The 17,000-nt window shown below is 38.7% G+C and overlaps 1 protein-coding gene across 2 annotated transcripts in view; it reads right to left on the minus strand.

Annotated features, from left to right (window-relative positions):
• Positions 1 to 5,878: 5,878 nt before the first annotated feature.
• LOC113611799 (monocarboxylate transporter 1) overlaps positions 5,879 to 17,000 on the minus strand; it is a 37,213-nt gene continuing 26,091 nt past the window's right edge. For both annotated transcript variants that reach the window (XM_027091158.1, XM_027091159.1), the window contains 3 exons: positions 16,355 to 16,498; positions 9,935 to 10,801; positions 5,879 to 7,657 (listed from right to left, as the gene is read on the minus strand). In XM_027091158.1, the coding sequence (XP_026946959.1) occupies positions 7,380 to 7,657; positions 9,935 to 10,801; positions 16,355 to 16,498 (1,289 nt within the window). In that variant the 3' untranslated portion in view covers positions 5,879 to 7,379. The remainder of the gene's footprint in view (positions 7,658 to 9,934; positions 10,802 to 16,354; positions 16,499 to 17,000) is intronic.

Raw genomic sequence — 17,000 nt, forward strand, 5'->3', positions numbered from 1 at the left:
GAGAAGTCCTCCTGGTAAAAGGAGACATGAAGCAAGTTTCAAACGGTGGATAGGAGTTGGTGCAGAGGAGAAAGGAGGGAGGGGTTTCCTGGCAGAAGTCAGCATGTAGGAAGGCAGGGAAGTCTGAAATAAGGTCCTGCACTTAAGGAACTAAGAAATTCACCTGGGGCTTCCCTGGTGGTGCAGTGGTTGAGAATCCACCCGCCAATTTGGGGGGCACGGGTTCGAGCCCTGGTCCGGGAGGATCCCACGTGCTGCAGAGCAACTAAGCCCATGCGCCACAACTACTGAGCCTGCATGCTACAACTACTGAAGCCTGCGTACCTAGAGCCCGTGCTCTGCAACGAGAAGCCCGTGCACCACAACAAAGAGTAGCTCCTGCTTGCCGCAACCAGAGAAAGCCCACGCGCAGCAACAAAGACCGAACACAGCCAAAAATAAATAAATAAAATAAATTTATTAAGAAGAAAAAGAAACTCACCTGGGCTGGAGAGCGGGGTGTGGGCTGAGTATTGGCAGAAGAAGACTGCAGAGGTATGTGGGAGCTCATCAAGAAGGGCCCTATGGGTCAGGCTAAGGAGTTGGGACTTTATCCTCAAACTACAGGATTTAAAGCAGAGTGAGTGATTAGACGAGTTTTATTATTTTTATCTTTATTGCCTTTATTTGAAGTTATAAAAGCAGCTGAAAATCTGGCCGTTTTAGAAAAATCATTTTAGAAGCAGTGTTGAGGCTGCATTGGAGGTGGTGAGAAAAGACAGGGAGGATGTTAAAAACCAAGTCTATGGCAGGGAAAAAGAAAAAGCATTGCAAGGAGAAACAGTATGTACAGCAGTTCAATCTATACATTCGGGCAACCGATGAGGTACGTGGAGGTGGGAATGGGGAGAGGCTGGGACGCAGGTAGTTTACAGCCCTCCAAAGTTCAGAACTCCATCTACTGCAGGCCTGTTTATGCTCATTCTCAGCATTTGAGAAACAAGATAGTACTTAGGATTTAAAAGGAAAAGGGTTCTTCCCATTCTGTAAAGCATCTGTAAATAGGGCCTGACACAAAAGTACCCAGGCACTTTTCTTTTAGCCTCAAGGGAAAAAAATGAGTTAGGAAAATAAAGATAAAACACAATGACAAGAATTATTATAAACCTTCTCTTAATAGTTACAGACATACAGATTGTCAGCACACCAGGTGATTTTTAATCCCAGCCCAGTTCCCCTCCTGGCTTCTTAATGGCTGCTGGCCACTTCCTCTTGGGACGTGGCCAGAGTAAGCTCAGGAAATGCAAACTTTTAATTCTGCAATCAGTAAAGCATATTAGGAAAGGAAATCCCACAACTGAAGAAATCACATTATGAATTCCAAAGCCAAGGAAAAGGATTGTAAATCAGATTGCGAATTCATTGGAGACGGGACCATTTGACTTATTTTGGTGCAGGATCCAAGTGATTGGTTTGGTCTCTATTCACCCTTCAAGGTTATCCAGGATTCAACCTCTTTCATTCTCGTGTTTCCAAATTTCCACCCAGTACAACATTTAGCTCTAGCAGCTGAGCTGTCTGCAGTCTTGCTTTGCACCCTTCTGACAGCAGGGGTGGGGGAGGGGTGGTGCCAGCTAAAGGGTCAGTGTTTTTCATTTATACCCACGTCCCTAGGATTGTGCGTGAATGAGAACGTACTTGAAAGGCCTTTGTACACTCTGATGAGCTATACAAATATTACCGCATGATCTTTATTGTTCTGGTTGATGACAACTGACACTATTTAATTTTTAAAACTACTATGAGCTCAATACTGCTATGTACTCAACTGTATGCAGTGTACATTCACAATCCGCACAATAATTTCATTATGTTTAACTTACCAAAGAGGCTCAGAGAAATTAACTTGCTAGAGTATATACTTTTTGTCCTTTTTAGGCCCTCCCGAGATTGGGTTAGAGACTTCTCCATGTGCTGGCCCATCACAGCCCTTACTATGCAGTCTCCCCCACTAGACTAGGAGCTGGGGGTGCCAGGAACTGCATTCTGATCACTGTTATCCCTTCTATCTAGGAAATAGGCAAAAAACACTATTTAGGTGAATTAATGAAGGCTGATCTTATGTCCACTGCTCTTTTCTGAATATTGCTGTTTTCCTTATAACTTACTGTTCACTGTCTGCTTTCCCCTACTGGAAGGTAAGATGCATAGAAAGACATTTTGTTCATGACTGGATTCTCAAAGCCTAGAGCAATGCTTGGGGAACTAGTAAGGGTCCAGTAAATACCTGTTAGTAAATAAACTAAAATAGCTGCTCGGGCAAGCAAATTCTACTTTTTGTGACATCATAGTATTGTTTTCTGATGCTGATCTCAGTAAGATAATGTTCGACAACCGTTAACACTGTAACGTGGGTAAGTGCGGAATGCTCTGGCTTCCTGAGTTAAACATTCACTTGCAGCTGAATGATGACTGCAAGGGGAACCGCAGGAATGCTGTCCCCAAGAGCACTGTCTCAGGAAGGAGACACTGGTGGTTGACACAGGCAGCCCGTGGACTCTACACTCTACAGCTTTGGTCCAGCACCAGCGAAATCACGGCTAGAGACCACTGTGCTCTTGACTTCCATCTCATTCACCTTCCGTTCACCAGATGCAATTCTTGAAGCAGAAAAATAAAACCTGTTTGTAATAATTATCAGCTTCATTTTCTTAGGAGTCATGCGTCTCTTGCCACAACTCTTCTAGATCAAAGGTACTGTTTTTTCCTCTCATAAACCAGTATTATGTGCTCCATTAAACATTTTCTTTTAGTATAAAAGTAACCATGACATCAAGAAACTTTAGAATGTGGAAAAAATATAGAAAAAAGTTACCTCTAAATTGACCAGGCTCACAAAATTAGTAGGTTTGTTTATGTCCTTTGTCCCCTGTGCACATGTGTGTATGTATTATGCGCACACACACCCCATGGTAGTTTGTGTTCTGCTTTTTTCATTTAACATTGTGCTGCGAATATATCATAAGGACTTCATAACCATCTGTTTAAATAGTTATTGATACAAGAAATTGGTCATTTCAAAGGAACAATTTTCTTATATAAATTCCAAGTCTGGAATGCTTAGGGAAAAGATGTGAACTCATGGTATTTGACACATATTATGAAATTGCTTTGCCAATATTGTTGTACCAATTTATTGAGCCACCAACTGATGATAATTTAGAATTTAAGTCATGTTATTGATATAGTAGAGAAAAATAAAAATCTCATCAACCTTTCAGTTTACCTTTAAGAACGTTGCTAGGGACAAAGGACTTTAATCATGATTGGTTACTAGTTACATTTCTGCTCTTTAAGAATCATCACAAATATTGAGGGGAAAAGATTATCAGTTACTAATCAGGTGTCTTCCTTGTGGAGGCAGTGTACAAAGAGCAAGGGCTTTGGGATTCAAATCCACCTTACTTAAAGAGCCGGGACATATATGCAACAACCTCATGAGGTGTTAGTTTCCATTCATTTCCAAACAAAGACCATTACATTTGCAAGACTAAACGGAGGATCTGATCCAACAGGACAGTTTTTGATCATTTAGCTAATAGTCCTATTTTTAAGAGTCACTCCCTTAGCGCTAGCCTCTGCATGTAAGGCTCCACCCACCTTGGAAATTAGAAGAGCTCAATTTTTTCCCAGGTACCACTTTTCTTTGATTTTTTTTTAATAGTCAGGTGCCTACCCTTATTAAGCCCTTACTTAACACAAGCTGTCACATATCAACTAACCTTCATGACAACCCTAGTGGGGGATGGTACTAATTATTAATACCTTACAAAAGAAAACATCTGATGCTTAACCCTAGCAGTCTATATTGTTAAGCAACCGGTAGGCTGTGATTCCTTTGCTAGCTATTCCAGTCTCCTCTAGCAAGTCAAGGTAAAAGTCAGCAAAAAGTAAGTAAATCAGTGCTGTTCAGCTGAGGAGAAAGATACTCTGCCAATCACTCTCAATTGAATGATTGTCACTATGGCCCCGACTAAATAGGGGAAAGGATACAAAGCTAGAACACGTTTCAGGAACGATGTACTTGAAACCTCCTTAGATGCTTCAGATTAGAAGCATCTAAGGAGGTTTGGCTTAACTTCTCACATTTGGGCAAGCCAGGCAAGCTTAGGCCATCACTTGCTTACCAAGTTTTTGCAGTGACAGAAGTCTATCACTAACCTCTTTCTTCAAGTGCCTGAGCTGATTAGAACAAGCCATGTTGTTGCAAAGGTGGAAATTTACTGTTAACCTTTCCTCATCTTTCCAACCATAAGGAGGGGGCAGGGGGCACATGCCTGATAATTAAGTTTATTACACTGTGAACCATTTGCTAGGGAAGGTGTAAAACCCAGACACTGAGGTTTTTCATATAAACCAATACCCAATTTATCAATCTGAAATTCAATATAATAAAACATTGCCTCATATATTAAATGGCTTTTAACAATTTTTTTCCTTTTTAAAATACAGGATTAATATTGACATATATAATCTATGGCACAAACTACTAAATTCACACAACCCAAGAATAAGAGGATTATTCATCAATGTGATTAAACCGGGGATAAAAATACCTCCCTGAATTTTCCATAATTTGTTTTAGCATCATCCTTTCCTGAATATTTTTTGTAGAAATTATTTCTTTTGAATAGTTTAAGATAATTTCAGTTCTCAACAGAGAACTATAATGTGATAATATAGTCTTGTTATCATGATCATCTACAACTGTCCAACCTATCAGTTTCTTAAATGATTTTCCAGATTTGAATTGGGAGGCTATTTCAGAGTATACTCTTGAACAGTCCCAAGCCTCTTTGGGCACAACTACTTAGAGAGCTGTATGTTCTCTGTGACTTACAGAGTGTGGAACCACGCAAAGATAGGCAGGGACTCTATTCTCCCAAAGCAGCCACTGAAGCTGTGTCAACTGAAATAAAATTAAGAAGTCTAGTCAATCCTCCTATGGAGCAAGGGACAACAGACTGCCCAGTCAGAGAGCCCAGACACATCCAGTGTTGAACACAACACTGCAACACAGAGAGGATTAGTTGATTGTTAACAAGGAATAGATGGCAGAGTAGGCCTATATCGGGTTTTAGTGTTGGCTCTGTTACCAAACTTGATCTTGAATAAATCCCTTAAGCTTGTATCTTCAGTGGGAAAAAGTCAGAGTTGGACTGGGTAGTAAAAGGTTTGTTTAGTCCAGCTTTGAGCCAGTTTTTAAACTTTGCTTCAGAATACAGCAACTTCAGAACACTTCCTTCTGATAAATGGTCAGTCTGCACCAAAACCCCCTCACTTCACTAACAAGATTCAACTAATGGAAAAAGACTAAGTAGGGTCTTATGTGTGGATGTAGCTTAACAACTGGGATGGGGAAAAATCATCTCATACACCAGGTTTACTCCCCCCACCTCACATTTTTTACTTGTATTACTTTACTCAAGGGTGATCCTCATTTTTATAGAAGGGGAAACAGGTACACAGAGGTTAAGTCCATGCAAAATGGCAGAGTCCAAACTGGAGCCAAGCCTGCCAACAATCACAGTAGGCTTCTCCACTAAAATTCCTCCTCCATCTGTCATGATACTTGGGCACAGAAGGGGAGCTTTCATTGTATCCTTAAGATTAACTGCTCTGGTTTCAAAATGCTTTCAGAGAGGTCGTTTCAAAAAATTCCCCTCCTGGTTGCCTTAAAGAAGAGGTAAGGAGAAAAATCAAAATAAGCCATATACACAAATCCCAACACACATAAGCTGAATAATTTACATTAGGAAGGGCCAAATTGAATCTTGATAATAAAAATGAAGACACAAAATATTTTCCTCAAGAAAATAAGCACATGGAAGAAGAAACATTTCTTAAAAAAAAAAAGTTTATTTTAAAAAGCCAGCCTCTTAAGGTTTTATACCTATACTTTCACACTGTCAATTACAATGACATTTAAAAATGCATTGAATATAATTTATTGACTGTCTATCATTATCCTGCCACCATTTAAAAGATATTAGGTGAAAAAATATTTACAGTTTTCATTCTGGTCCATCCTCCTTCCTATCCTTATACTAAACCCATTTCTCTACTTTTCAGATAAGTGAAAAGGGTCACAAAATCTTTAGGTCTATGTAAAGAGTAAGAATGTGTCTAATAATTCTAAGCAAAACATTAATTTTCTTTAAGGCCGTATAAGAAAAAGAAAAGGAGTTACTTATTAAAGCAAACATAGCAACTTCTCTCCCAATCTTATCCTTATTGGTTTGTGTGGGCCAAATCTCTATGGGTCTCTTTAATTAGCAAATATTTTTTAAAAAACCCAAAAAACTGAACACACAAAGACTATCTCACACACAGTGCTAAGCTAGATGTGGCTATAAATGGAACCACTATGAATCAAAGGGGGAAAATTCCAGGAAAAACAACAACAAAAGATTCCAAGTCTCACAGTTTAACTGAAGTTTTGGAAAAACCTAAGCTGAATTCAGCTGCTGTTTGAAATGCCTGTCTATGTTTAATTTACTGAGGAGGCACAAATACACAGTTTTGTGTATTTTAATACTAATTTTTCCAGTGTGTGTGGGGAAATACTATGTGATCTCAAAAGGGGCGGTGATCTATGACCACTCAAAATTTATCTTTGGAAAGGGGAGCAAAAATAGTAATTTAATGAAGTCAACTCTCAAGCACTTGGCTTCTAATAAGCAAACCAAGAAAAGATAACTGGAGGAGGTGTACTGATGAGTACAGTGCATCTAGAACAGCCAAGATGTTTGCAAAGTTTTATGCCTTAAATTTCCTAAATATATATCTAGCAGGCACATATGCCAAGCAACTATTGATGCTAGGAAAATATTTTAGTCAGGATTTTATAAAAACCCCAACTTTCAAATCTTCTAGTGACAATGTCTGACACTATTATTACAAATAACAATGAAGCAAGATTAAATTTTAGATTTGCCTCAAACTAGTTATTTTTCCTTGTAACAGAACACTTAAAATGGATGAATTAAGCAGAATGGTTTTAAAAGTTAAGGCTCCCTAAAGACTAAAACTTAAGGCACATATTATTATCACACTATCACAGCACATTATCATGACACTGTTAAAAGCAAAGATTTAAACAAACAAAAACACAAACCAACTTCCTTCTCTCATTCTTTTTCAACCACTTCCTTCCCAAAGGCTATGACATTTTTAGCCCAGGCTACTGGTAAGGAGTGAAACAAAAATTCCATCAATGAACCCCTGGTATGATTCCCACAGAAATGTCCAGTATTTGCATTGAGCACCACTGGTAGATCACAGGCCAATAGAACATTTGGGGTCATGAGCTGCTCCATTTACCCATCAGCCCCACAGGTTCAAACTGGACTCTCCTCCTCCTTGGGGCCTCCTTCTATGCCTTTAGGATCCAGAGATTCTGCTGCATCGGTAACTTCTTTTGGCTTCTCAGCAACATCTATACTGGTCTCCTCCTCTTTACTTTCCTTTTTCTGCTGCTGCTCAGCTTTCTGTTCTTTTGCAAGAAGTCGGTAATTGATGCCCATGCCGATGAAAAGATAGATGCCTGCGACAATAAGGATTATACCACATGCCCAGTATGTGTATTTGTAGTCTCCATATATGTCATTGAGACGACCTAAAGATGTCAAAAAGAAAAAAAAAAAAAAATTATGTGGGTAGACAGTTACGCCCTTTCCCAAATAAAGCTTAAGAATCCATTCAAAGAGCCCATAAATGACTAATTATCTAAAAAGAAACTGCTCATAATTATCTGATCTTTTACTTATAATGTCACACTGATTTTGGATGGCCCTGCGCAGTCTGTTAACTTTAGGAACTTGAAAATAATTAAATCTTGGCAAATTTGAATTGGGGAAATCCTAGAGACCACCTAGAGTCAATCCTCTCAATATTCAATGGAAAAATTTGTTGCTCAAAAGAGGTTTAGTAGTCTTGCCCAAGGCCATAGAGCTAATTCTAGTCTCCCAGGCCAATGTACTTTCTCTGACATCAGCATTTCCCAAAGGGCATTCCTATGAACACTCATCCTCTGCTAAAACATTAACTAACAGCAACACCTTTCCACCATTCTAAGTGCTTAATCCTCACAACAGGAAGGTTCTACCATCATCCCCACTGTATAACAGAAAAACTGAAGTACAGAAAACTTAAGTAACTCGTCCAAGGTCACAAAGCTTGTAAATGAAACAGGTTGGCTTTCAACCCAGCAAGTCTGACTCTGAGGCCTGCACCATAACTTCTGTGCTACAGGGTTACTCCCTAGTGTTTGCAAAGTCAAGTAAATTTGGAAATGACACATAGTCTTTTCTATTAAAGGCTTTATTAGACCTGATAGTAAAGAAACTTATTTACTTTGGCGTTTCCAAACTTTTCTCGGCCATGAATTCCTTGTTACAGTAAAATTTATTAGCATCTCAAAATAGTATTTATTAAACTATGGAAAACCCTACACATATAAAGGACATAATAACCAATTCAAATATAATTCCATACGGTTTTCCAACATAGGGCATCATGCACTCAGCAATACTTATTGATTCTCTAAATATACACACGGCCCTGGGTCTGCTAGGCCCTGAGTTAAGGGTGAGCAAAGGAGGTAACATCCACAGCTCAGTGGAGAAGAGAAGTGTTAATCCAATAACTACACAGACTGTGACAAGTGCTACAAGGAGCGTCTGAAGGCAGAAAATAGGGGTTTTAGACCAGCAATTAGGGTCAGGAAGCCTCTTCTTAAAGTGTAACCTTAGCCAAGACCTATAGGATAGGAGTTATCAAGGAGAAGGGAGATGGGAAAAGGCTCAGGGCAGAGAACAGCGAGTGCAAAGGCAGGTGACAGGAGGAAGCACAGGGTGTGAGAGGAGAAGCAGAGAGCAAACTGAGTGGTGGGAAATGAGGCTGGAGACACAGGTGGGCCAGGCCACGCAGGACCTAGTAGGCCACAGCAGGGAATCTGATCTTCACCCTAAGAACGTGGGAAGCAACTGGAGTGTTCTAAGAGACGAAGAACAGCTAGACTGGATATGGGTAAAGTTAGAAGCCTACTGACAGAAGATAGGAGATTTGGATAAGAGTGGTAGTTGTGATGGAGAGAAAACGGGCAGATTAGAAAGAGATTTAGGAAGCAAAAACAGACAGGATTTGGAATCTCCTTGGGTATATATAGGGAAGAGAGAGGGTGGACAGGTCAGTAGTGGATCTTCTGTTATGTATCCTTCCTTACTTTATGGTGCATAATCTCAAAAGCATGACTCACATCCAGAAGTCCAAATTATAGTTGCATTCTGTAGCAATAATAATTTTAAAATGTAAACCATTTAGCATTCTTAAGAGAATAATACACCGGATTTTATTGTCACTTACTAGCTGTGTGATCTTGGACAAGTTATTTCACTTTTAGAAGCCTCTATTTCTTTATTTATAAAGCAGGAACAATAATAGTCTGACACCACACACTTGTAATATATGACAAAATACAGAAAAAGATTAGGACAGTCCCTGGTATACTGTGAGCCCTCACCTGGTACCTACTGTTATTATTTTAAATATTACTGCTGAATAAATTCCACAATTAAAAAGAAATCACCAACAGTATTTTAAAGGTGGTTATACATACATTTTTCTACAATAAACAGGTTAGTTTTTTTATCAGGAAAAATTATTATACATACTTAAGTGTGTAATAGTTTTTTATTCCTCTTTCAGCTTGATGATTCACTTTAATTCAGTTCTATTATTTGAGCAATTACGCTGTACCAAGCATTGTGCCAGCACTGAGGGTACAGAAGCGAAGAAAGACTGTCAAGCAGCTCACTGATTTCTGCTTTCTATCACCTTCCTAATCTTCTGTTTTATGTTATTAGAACCATACAAATAGGGAGACATACTATACCTAAAAGTGGTGGCCCCAGCAGGACAGGACAGCATTCCACAATGGTCACCAATCCCACAGCACTGGAGAACCTCTGGGGTCCAACCAGGTCCATCAGCGTTTCAAACAATACTGAGCTGAGCCACCCAAATGCGAATCCGAAGAATCCCGCATAGACACAGAATCCTACGTAGCTAGAGGACAAAGGTGCTGCCAGATGACAAACTCCATTTGCAATAATAGAAGCAGCAAAAAAATACTGAACTCGAGGTCTTATCCACTTTGTGTTGGCTACAAGTCCCATAGAAGGTCTGGCTACCATGTCAACAAAAGCCAGAATGGAAAGAAGGAAGGCAGACTTCTCACTAGAGTAATGCTGACTCTTGCCATAATTACTAAGAAAGACCAAAGGTGTAAACAGTCCAAAAAACATGAGCACATTTCCAGACAGGTAGAGCAAAAAGCCTCTGTGCTTGAACAGGGATAAGTCCAGGAATTTATTAAGTGTTTGGAAGACTGATCTTTTCTCTTCTTTCGGATTTCCTCCAATGAGATCTGTATTTGCATCACTTGCCCCCTTTTTTGCGTCAGATTTTCCAGTTTCCGGAAGAGATTCTTTAGACATATATCTCTCTACAGTGGTTGGCTTGGGCCCTATTGGTCTCATCAGAGCTCCAGCCACACAGCAGTTTAATAATAAGCCCCCAAGAATTAGGAAGCTTCCTCTCCAGCCATAGATACCAAAGAAAGCCTGATTAAGGGGGGCCAGGGTAGAAAGGAACACAGGGCTGCCTGCCATGGCCAGTCCATTTGCCAACGGTCGCCTCTTGTAGAAATACTTGCCAATCATGGTTAAAGCTGGATTCAAGTTGAAGGCAAGCCCAAGACCTGGGGAGAGGGGGTGAAAAAAGAATTACATACTCCAATAAATGTCAGAAACATATTTGGCATTACTTAACCAGACAAAGAAATTAAGAGGTATATAATTCAAAAAGATATAAATAAATGGAAAGATATTCTGTGCTCATGGATTAGAAGAATTAACATTGTCAAAATGTCCTTATTACCTAAAGCAACCTACATGTTCAGTGCAATCCCTATCAAAATCCCAAGGACATTTTTCACAGAAATAGAACCAAAAATTCTAAAATTTACATGGAACTACAAAAGACCCAATGTTCATGACAGCATTATTTACAGTTGCCAAGATATGGAAGCAACCTAAGTGTCTACCAACAGAAGAATGAATAAAGAAGATGTGGGGAGATTATATATATATATATATATATATAAAATTCCCCCAATGGAATACTACTCAGCCATAAAAAAGGAATAAAAACTTGCCATTTGGAACAACATGGATGGACTTGGAGGGTATTATGCTAAGTGAAATAAGATAAGTTAGAGAGAGAGTAATGCAAATACTGTATGTTACCAATTATATGTGGAATCTAAAAAATAAAACAAACTAGCAAATATAATAGAAAAGAAACAGACTCATAGAGAACAAATTGGTGGTTAACAGTGGAGAGAGGGAAGGGGGTGAGGGGTAAGATTGTGGTAGGGAATTAGGAGGTACAAAGTATTATATATAAAATAAGCTACAAGGATCTACTGTACCACACGGAGAATATAGCCAATATTTTATAATAACTATAAATGGAATATAACCTTTAAAAATTGTGAATCACTGTGCTATACACCTGAAACTTAATACTGTAAACCAACTATACCTCAATAAACAATAAAATGAAAAATAAACTTAAAAAAAAAGATATAAGTAATGGAAAGTACAACACAATATTGTATAGCGGTTTAAAGTGTGAGCTCTAGAGCCAGGCTATGTGGACCAGCCAGAGTAATCGGCAAGAAAAAGAAAGAAAAGGCATCCAAATTGGAAAGGAAGTAAAACTGTCACTGTTTGTAGACTGTCATGATTTTATGTATAGAAAACCCTGAAGACTCCACCAAGAAATTATTAGAAATAATAAACAAATACAATAAAATTGCAGCATACAAAAGCAGTATAAGTCAAAATCTGTTGCATTTCTATATGCTAACAATGAGCTATCAGAAATTAGCAACCCCATTTATAATCCTAAGAAAAAGAATAAAGTATCTAGGAATAAATTTAACCAAGGAGGTTAAAGACTTGCACCCTGAAAACTATAAAACACTGTTCAAAGAAATTGAAGACACAAATCAATGGAAAGATATCTCGTGCTCATGGATTGGAAGGATCAACATTGTCAAAATGTCCTTATTACCTAAAGCAATCTACAAATTCAACGTAATCCCTATCAAAATCCCAAGGACATTATTCACAGAAATAGAACAAAAATTTCTAAAATTTATATGGAACCACAAAAGACCCCGAATAGCCAAAGCAATCCTGAGAAAAACGAACAAAGCTGGAGGTAGCACACACCCTGCTTCCAAACTATACTACAAAGCCATAATAATCAAAACAGCATTGTAATGGCAGAGAAATAGATACATAGATCTATGGAACAGAATTGAGAGCCCAGAAATAAACCCATGCATACATGCACAATTAATTTACAGCAGAGGAACAAAGAACATATAGTAAGAAAGGATAGTCTCCTCAGTAAATGGTGTTGGGAAAACCAGACAGCCAATGCCAAAAAAAAAAACAAAAAACAAAAAACCTAGACCACTATCTCACACCAAACACAAAAATTTATTCAAAATGGATTAAAGACTTGAATATAAGATCTGAAACCATAAAATTCCTAGAAGAAAATGCAGGCAGTATGGTCTTAGCAATATATTTCTAGATATGTCTCCTCCTCAGGCAAAGAAAACCAAAGCAAAAATAAACAAATGGGATTACATCAAATTGCTTCTGCATAGCAAAGGAAGTGGATCAATAAAATGAAAAGAGAACCTACTGAATGGGAGAAGTCATTTGCAAATGCTGTATCTGATAAGGGGTAATGTCCAAAATATATAAAGAACTCATACAATTCAACAACAACAAAACCCAATTATAAAATGGGCAGAGTTGGGACTTCCCTGTCAGTCCAGTGGTTAAGACTCAAAGCTTCCACTGCAGGAGGCATGGGTTCGATCCCTGGTTAGGGATCTAAGATGCCGCATGCTGTGAGGAGTAGCCAAAACAAAAAAAAAAAAGGCAGAGCAGTTGAACAGACATTTTTCCAAAGAAGACACACAGATGGCCAACAGGCACATGAAAAGATATTCAATATCACTAATTATTAGGGAAATGCAAATCAAAACCACAATGAGATCACCTCATACCTGTCAGAATGGCTATTACCAAAAAGAAGAAATGACAACTGTTGGCGAGGATGTGGAGAAAAGGGAACACTCATACACTGTTGGTGGGAATAAACTGGTACAGCCACTGTGGAACACAGTATGGAGATTCCTAAAAAAATTAAGACTTGAACAACCATATGATCCAGGTATCCCGCTTCTGTGTATTTACCCAAAGAATACAAAAGAACACTTAAATTGAAAAGATAACGGCACCCACCCATGTTCATCACAGCATTATTTACAATAGCCAAGATATGGAAACAACGTAAGTGCCCATCAACGATCGAATGGATAAAGATCGTTGATGTATGTGTGTGTGTATATATATATATATATATATACACACATATATATACATATATATATACACACACACACACATAACCCCCTCACACACACACACATAATGAAATACTACTCAGCCATAAAAGATGAAATGTTGCTATTTCTGACAACGTGGATGGAACTTGAGGGCATTATGCCAAGTAAAATAAGTCAGATGAAGAAAGACAAATACCACAATGATTTCATTCATATGTGGAATACAAAACCAACAAACAAAAACAAAATAAATTAACAAACCAAACCAAACAATTACGTAGATATAGAGAACAGAGTAGTGGTCACCAGAGGAAAAGGGGCAGAGGGCAAAATGAGTAAGGGGATCAACTGTGTGGTGAAAAAATAAATAAATAAATAAAACCAGACTATGTAGGTTCAAATCTCATCATCATCACTTATTGGCTGTGTAATGTCAGACACGTTGCCCTCCTGTGACTGTTTCATGGTATGTAAAACAGGCGCACAGCACTGCTGTGACTAAAGAACTTACTGCCTGGCATGTAGTAAGCACTCAATAAATATTAGTTGTTATTTTTATAATTGTTATTTATATTATTTGAAGGTGATTAACTGTCAAATCTGGCAAGTCACGTGAAGGATCATTATAAGAAAAGAATGTAATTAAGGAGACTGTTATCAAATAGAGTTTTAAAAACAGTTTTTAAAATAGACTATGCAATACAAAATTATTCCTTTTACAACAGCACCAAAAACTTTAGTGTGCAATTTATAATGGCTAAATTGTATAACTTTCCTGAAGGGCCCGAGAATTAAAACCAACATACAAAGTTTTTGTATAATTAAACACAACATTGCCAAGATGTCAATACTCCCCAAATGTAAGTGCTAACTTGACGTGATTCCAATGACAATATCAGTGCATTTCATTTTGGAGATGAGGTTAAATGATTCTAAAACATACTAGAGAACACATGGGAGTCAACCAGAAAATTTTGGGTGATGCAGGATGGGACTAAACAGAACTGATATTTAAAATGGACTTTAAAAAGCTACAATCGGGCTTCCCTGGTGGCGCAGTGGTTGCGAGTCCGCCTGCCGATGCAGGGGACACGGGTTCGTGCCCCGGTCCGGGAAGATCCCACATGCCGCGGAGCGTCTGGGCCCGTGAGCCATGGCCACTGAGCCTGCGCGTCCGGAGCCTGTGCTCCGCAACGGGAGAGGCCACAACAATGAGAGGCCCGCGTACCGGGGGGGGGGGGAGCTACAATCAATAGAATAGTGTGACTCTGACTCAGGAATAGGTAAACACTGAAGAAAGTGGACAGAAAGTCCAGGAATATACCTAAAATATATATAAACATTTAATGTACGATAAAAGTAATATTTTAAATTACTGCAACAAGAATTACTCAATAAATGTTGCTAGTATAAGTAAATATTCAAATAACTTGGAGATGCTCTTCCCTGGCCCCTGCTTGCTCCCTACTTACCATTTATGTCTAAGCTATTCAGAGACTTAAACCAGTAAACCAGACTAGGTCACTCCCCTATTGCAAACCTGCTATTGGCTTTCTGTCCATAACCTTTACCCTGACCTTACCTCCCAGATCTCATACCAGACCATTCTCACCTGTGCTAACAAGCACGCTGCTGATTTAGGGTCTATGTTCCCCTAGATTTTCACAATGCTAGTTCCCTGCTGTTACTCTATTAAGGTCATCTCTTCAGCAAGGTCTTTGTATAGAATTTATCACTCCCTGATTTTTCTTATTTATTTCTGAGTAGCAGTGTCTGCCTCTTCCCATGAAACAGCATGACTTTGCTGGACTTGTTGCCCTATGCCCACAGCATGTAGACAGTGCCCAACATACATATGGTTGTTGTTCATGATATGCTCTTAAATGACAAAAACTGGTTACAAAATACTTTATGTAACCGTATCCCTTTTTGTTCTGAAAAAAGTTATGTTTGTGTATAGAAAAAAGTTGGGAAGGATATATATACATAAAAATGTTAGTAGTCAAAGTCTCTGGACTGTGAAGTTATACATAATCTTTATCATACTCATCAGCAGTTCATTATCTTAATTTGGCTATTAAAATAAGGGGGAAAGGACTTCCCTGGTGGCACAGGGGTTAAGAATCCACCTGCCAACAGAGGGAACGTGGGTTCGAGCCCTTCCTGGTCTGGGAAGATCCCACATGCCACAGAGCAACTAAGCCCATGCGCCACAACTACTGAGCCTGTGCTCTAGAGCCCGCGAGCCACAACTACTGAAGCCCATGCACCTAGAGCCCGTGCTCTGCAACAAGAGAAGCCACCGCAATGAGAAACCCGTGCTCCGCAATGAAGAGTAGCCCGCGCTCTGCAACAAGAGAAGCCACCACAATGAGAAGCCCGCGCACTGCAACAAAGACTAGCCGCCGCTCGCCACAACTACAGAAAGGCTACAGCAGCAATAAAGACCTAACACAGCCATAAACAAACAAACAAACAAATAAATAAATTTTTTTTTTTTTAAAAGAGAGCGAGACAGAGATAGTAACCAATGACCGCCCTTGCAACGACTGCTGGACACATTTTATCTACAAATTACTGACTATTCTTAGGACAAGGGATACAATCATTTCTTTCAATTCATTTATTCAACAATGTACACCTACTGTATGACAGCAATTTCTTTTCAAAACTTGATTTTCTATTGCTCTTAAATTAACAGGTTGTCAAAATGATAATTTCTATAAGGAGGGACTTTCACTCAAGATCTGAAAGACCAATGCAGGTGAATACCAAATAGCCAGCAATATATTAATGCTTGAAAATGAATCAACTCACCTCCAATGACTCCGACACACAAGTAAAGTTCCTGCACAGTGTTACAGAAGGAAGCTGCGATCAAGCCACAGCCTGACAAGCAGCCGCCAGCAATCATGATTGGACGACTGCCATATTTATTCACCAGGATACTGCTGATAGGACCTAAGAGATAATCAAAAATTTAGTGGTACACAAGGCATTGATGGCACTAAACGACAAGTCCTTCCAAATAAGCAGATACAACAAAAGGCAATGGTAAGAATATTGTTATCTATAATTATTTCATAATCATAGGTATGTGTGCTGGAAAATAAAGATGCTAGAAGAATCATTAATTGTGTATCTTCTCTATCTTGAAATCTTGGATGGAATTTTACTAAAATATAAAAGACTCTAGTCTTTCCTTAATCTTTCTCTTATAAGGCATAATAGGCTGAAAGCCTTGGTAACAGACGTTCATCGGCTTCTTGATTTATCTAGGATATGATCAACACATATTTAGTAAGTTTGCTCTATGTTAATTTTTGGGATAGGCAGACTGATGAGAGATTTTAAGAGTGTTCTTTACACATCATCATAAGTGTAGTTTGTGTCATATTTTTTAAAAAGAAGAAAAAACAAAGGCAAAATACACAATTTTTTCTGCAAGTTCAGTAGTTTTGCA

Source organism: Aethalodelphis obliquidens, unplaced genomic scaffold (genome assembly GCF_003676395.1).
Source record: "Aethalodelphis obliquidens isolate GAN/ISIS:26980383/991018 unplaced genomic scaffold, ASM367639v1 scaffold70, whole genome shotgun sequence".
Taxonomy (NCBI): Eukaryota; Metazoa; Chordata; class Mammalia; order Artiodactyla; family Delphinidae; genus Aethalodelphis; species Aethalodelphis obliquidens.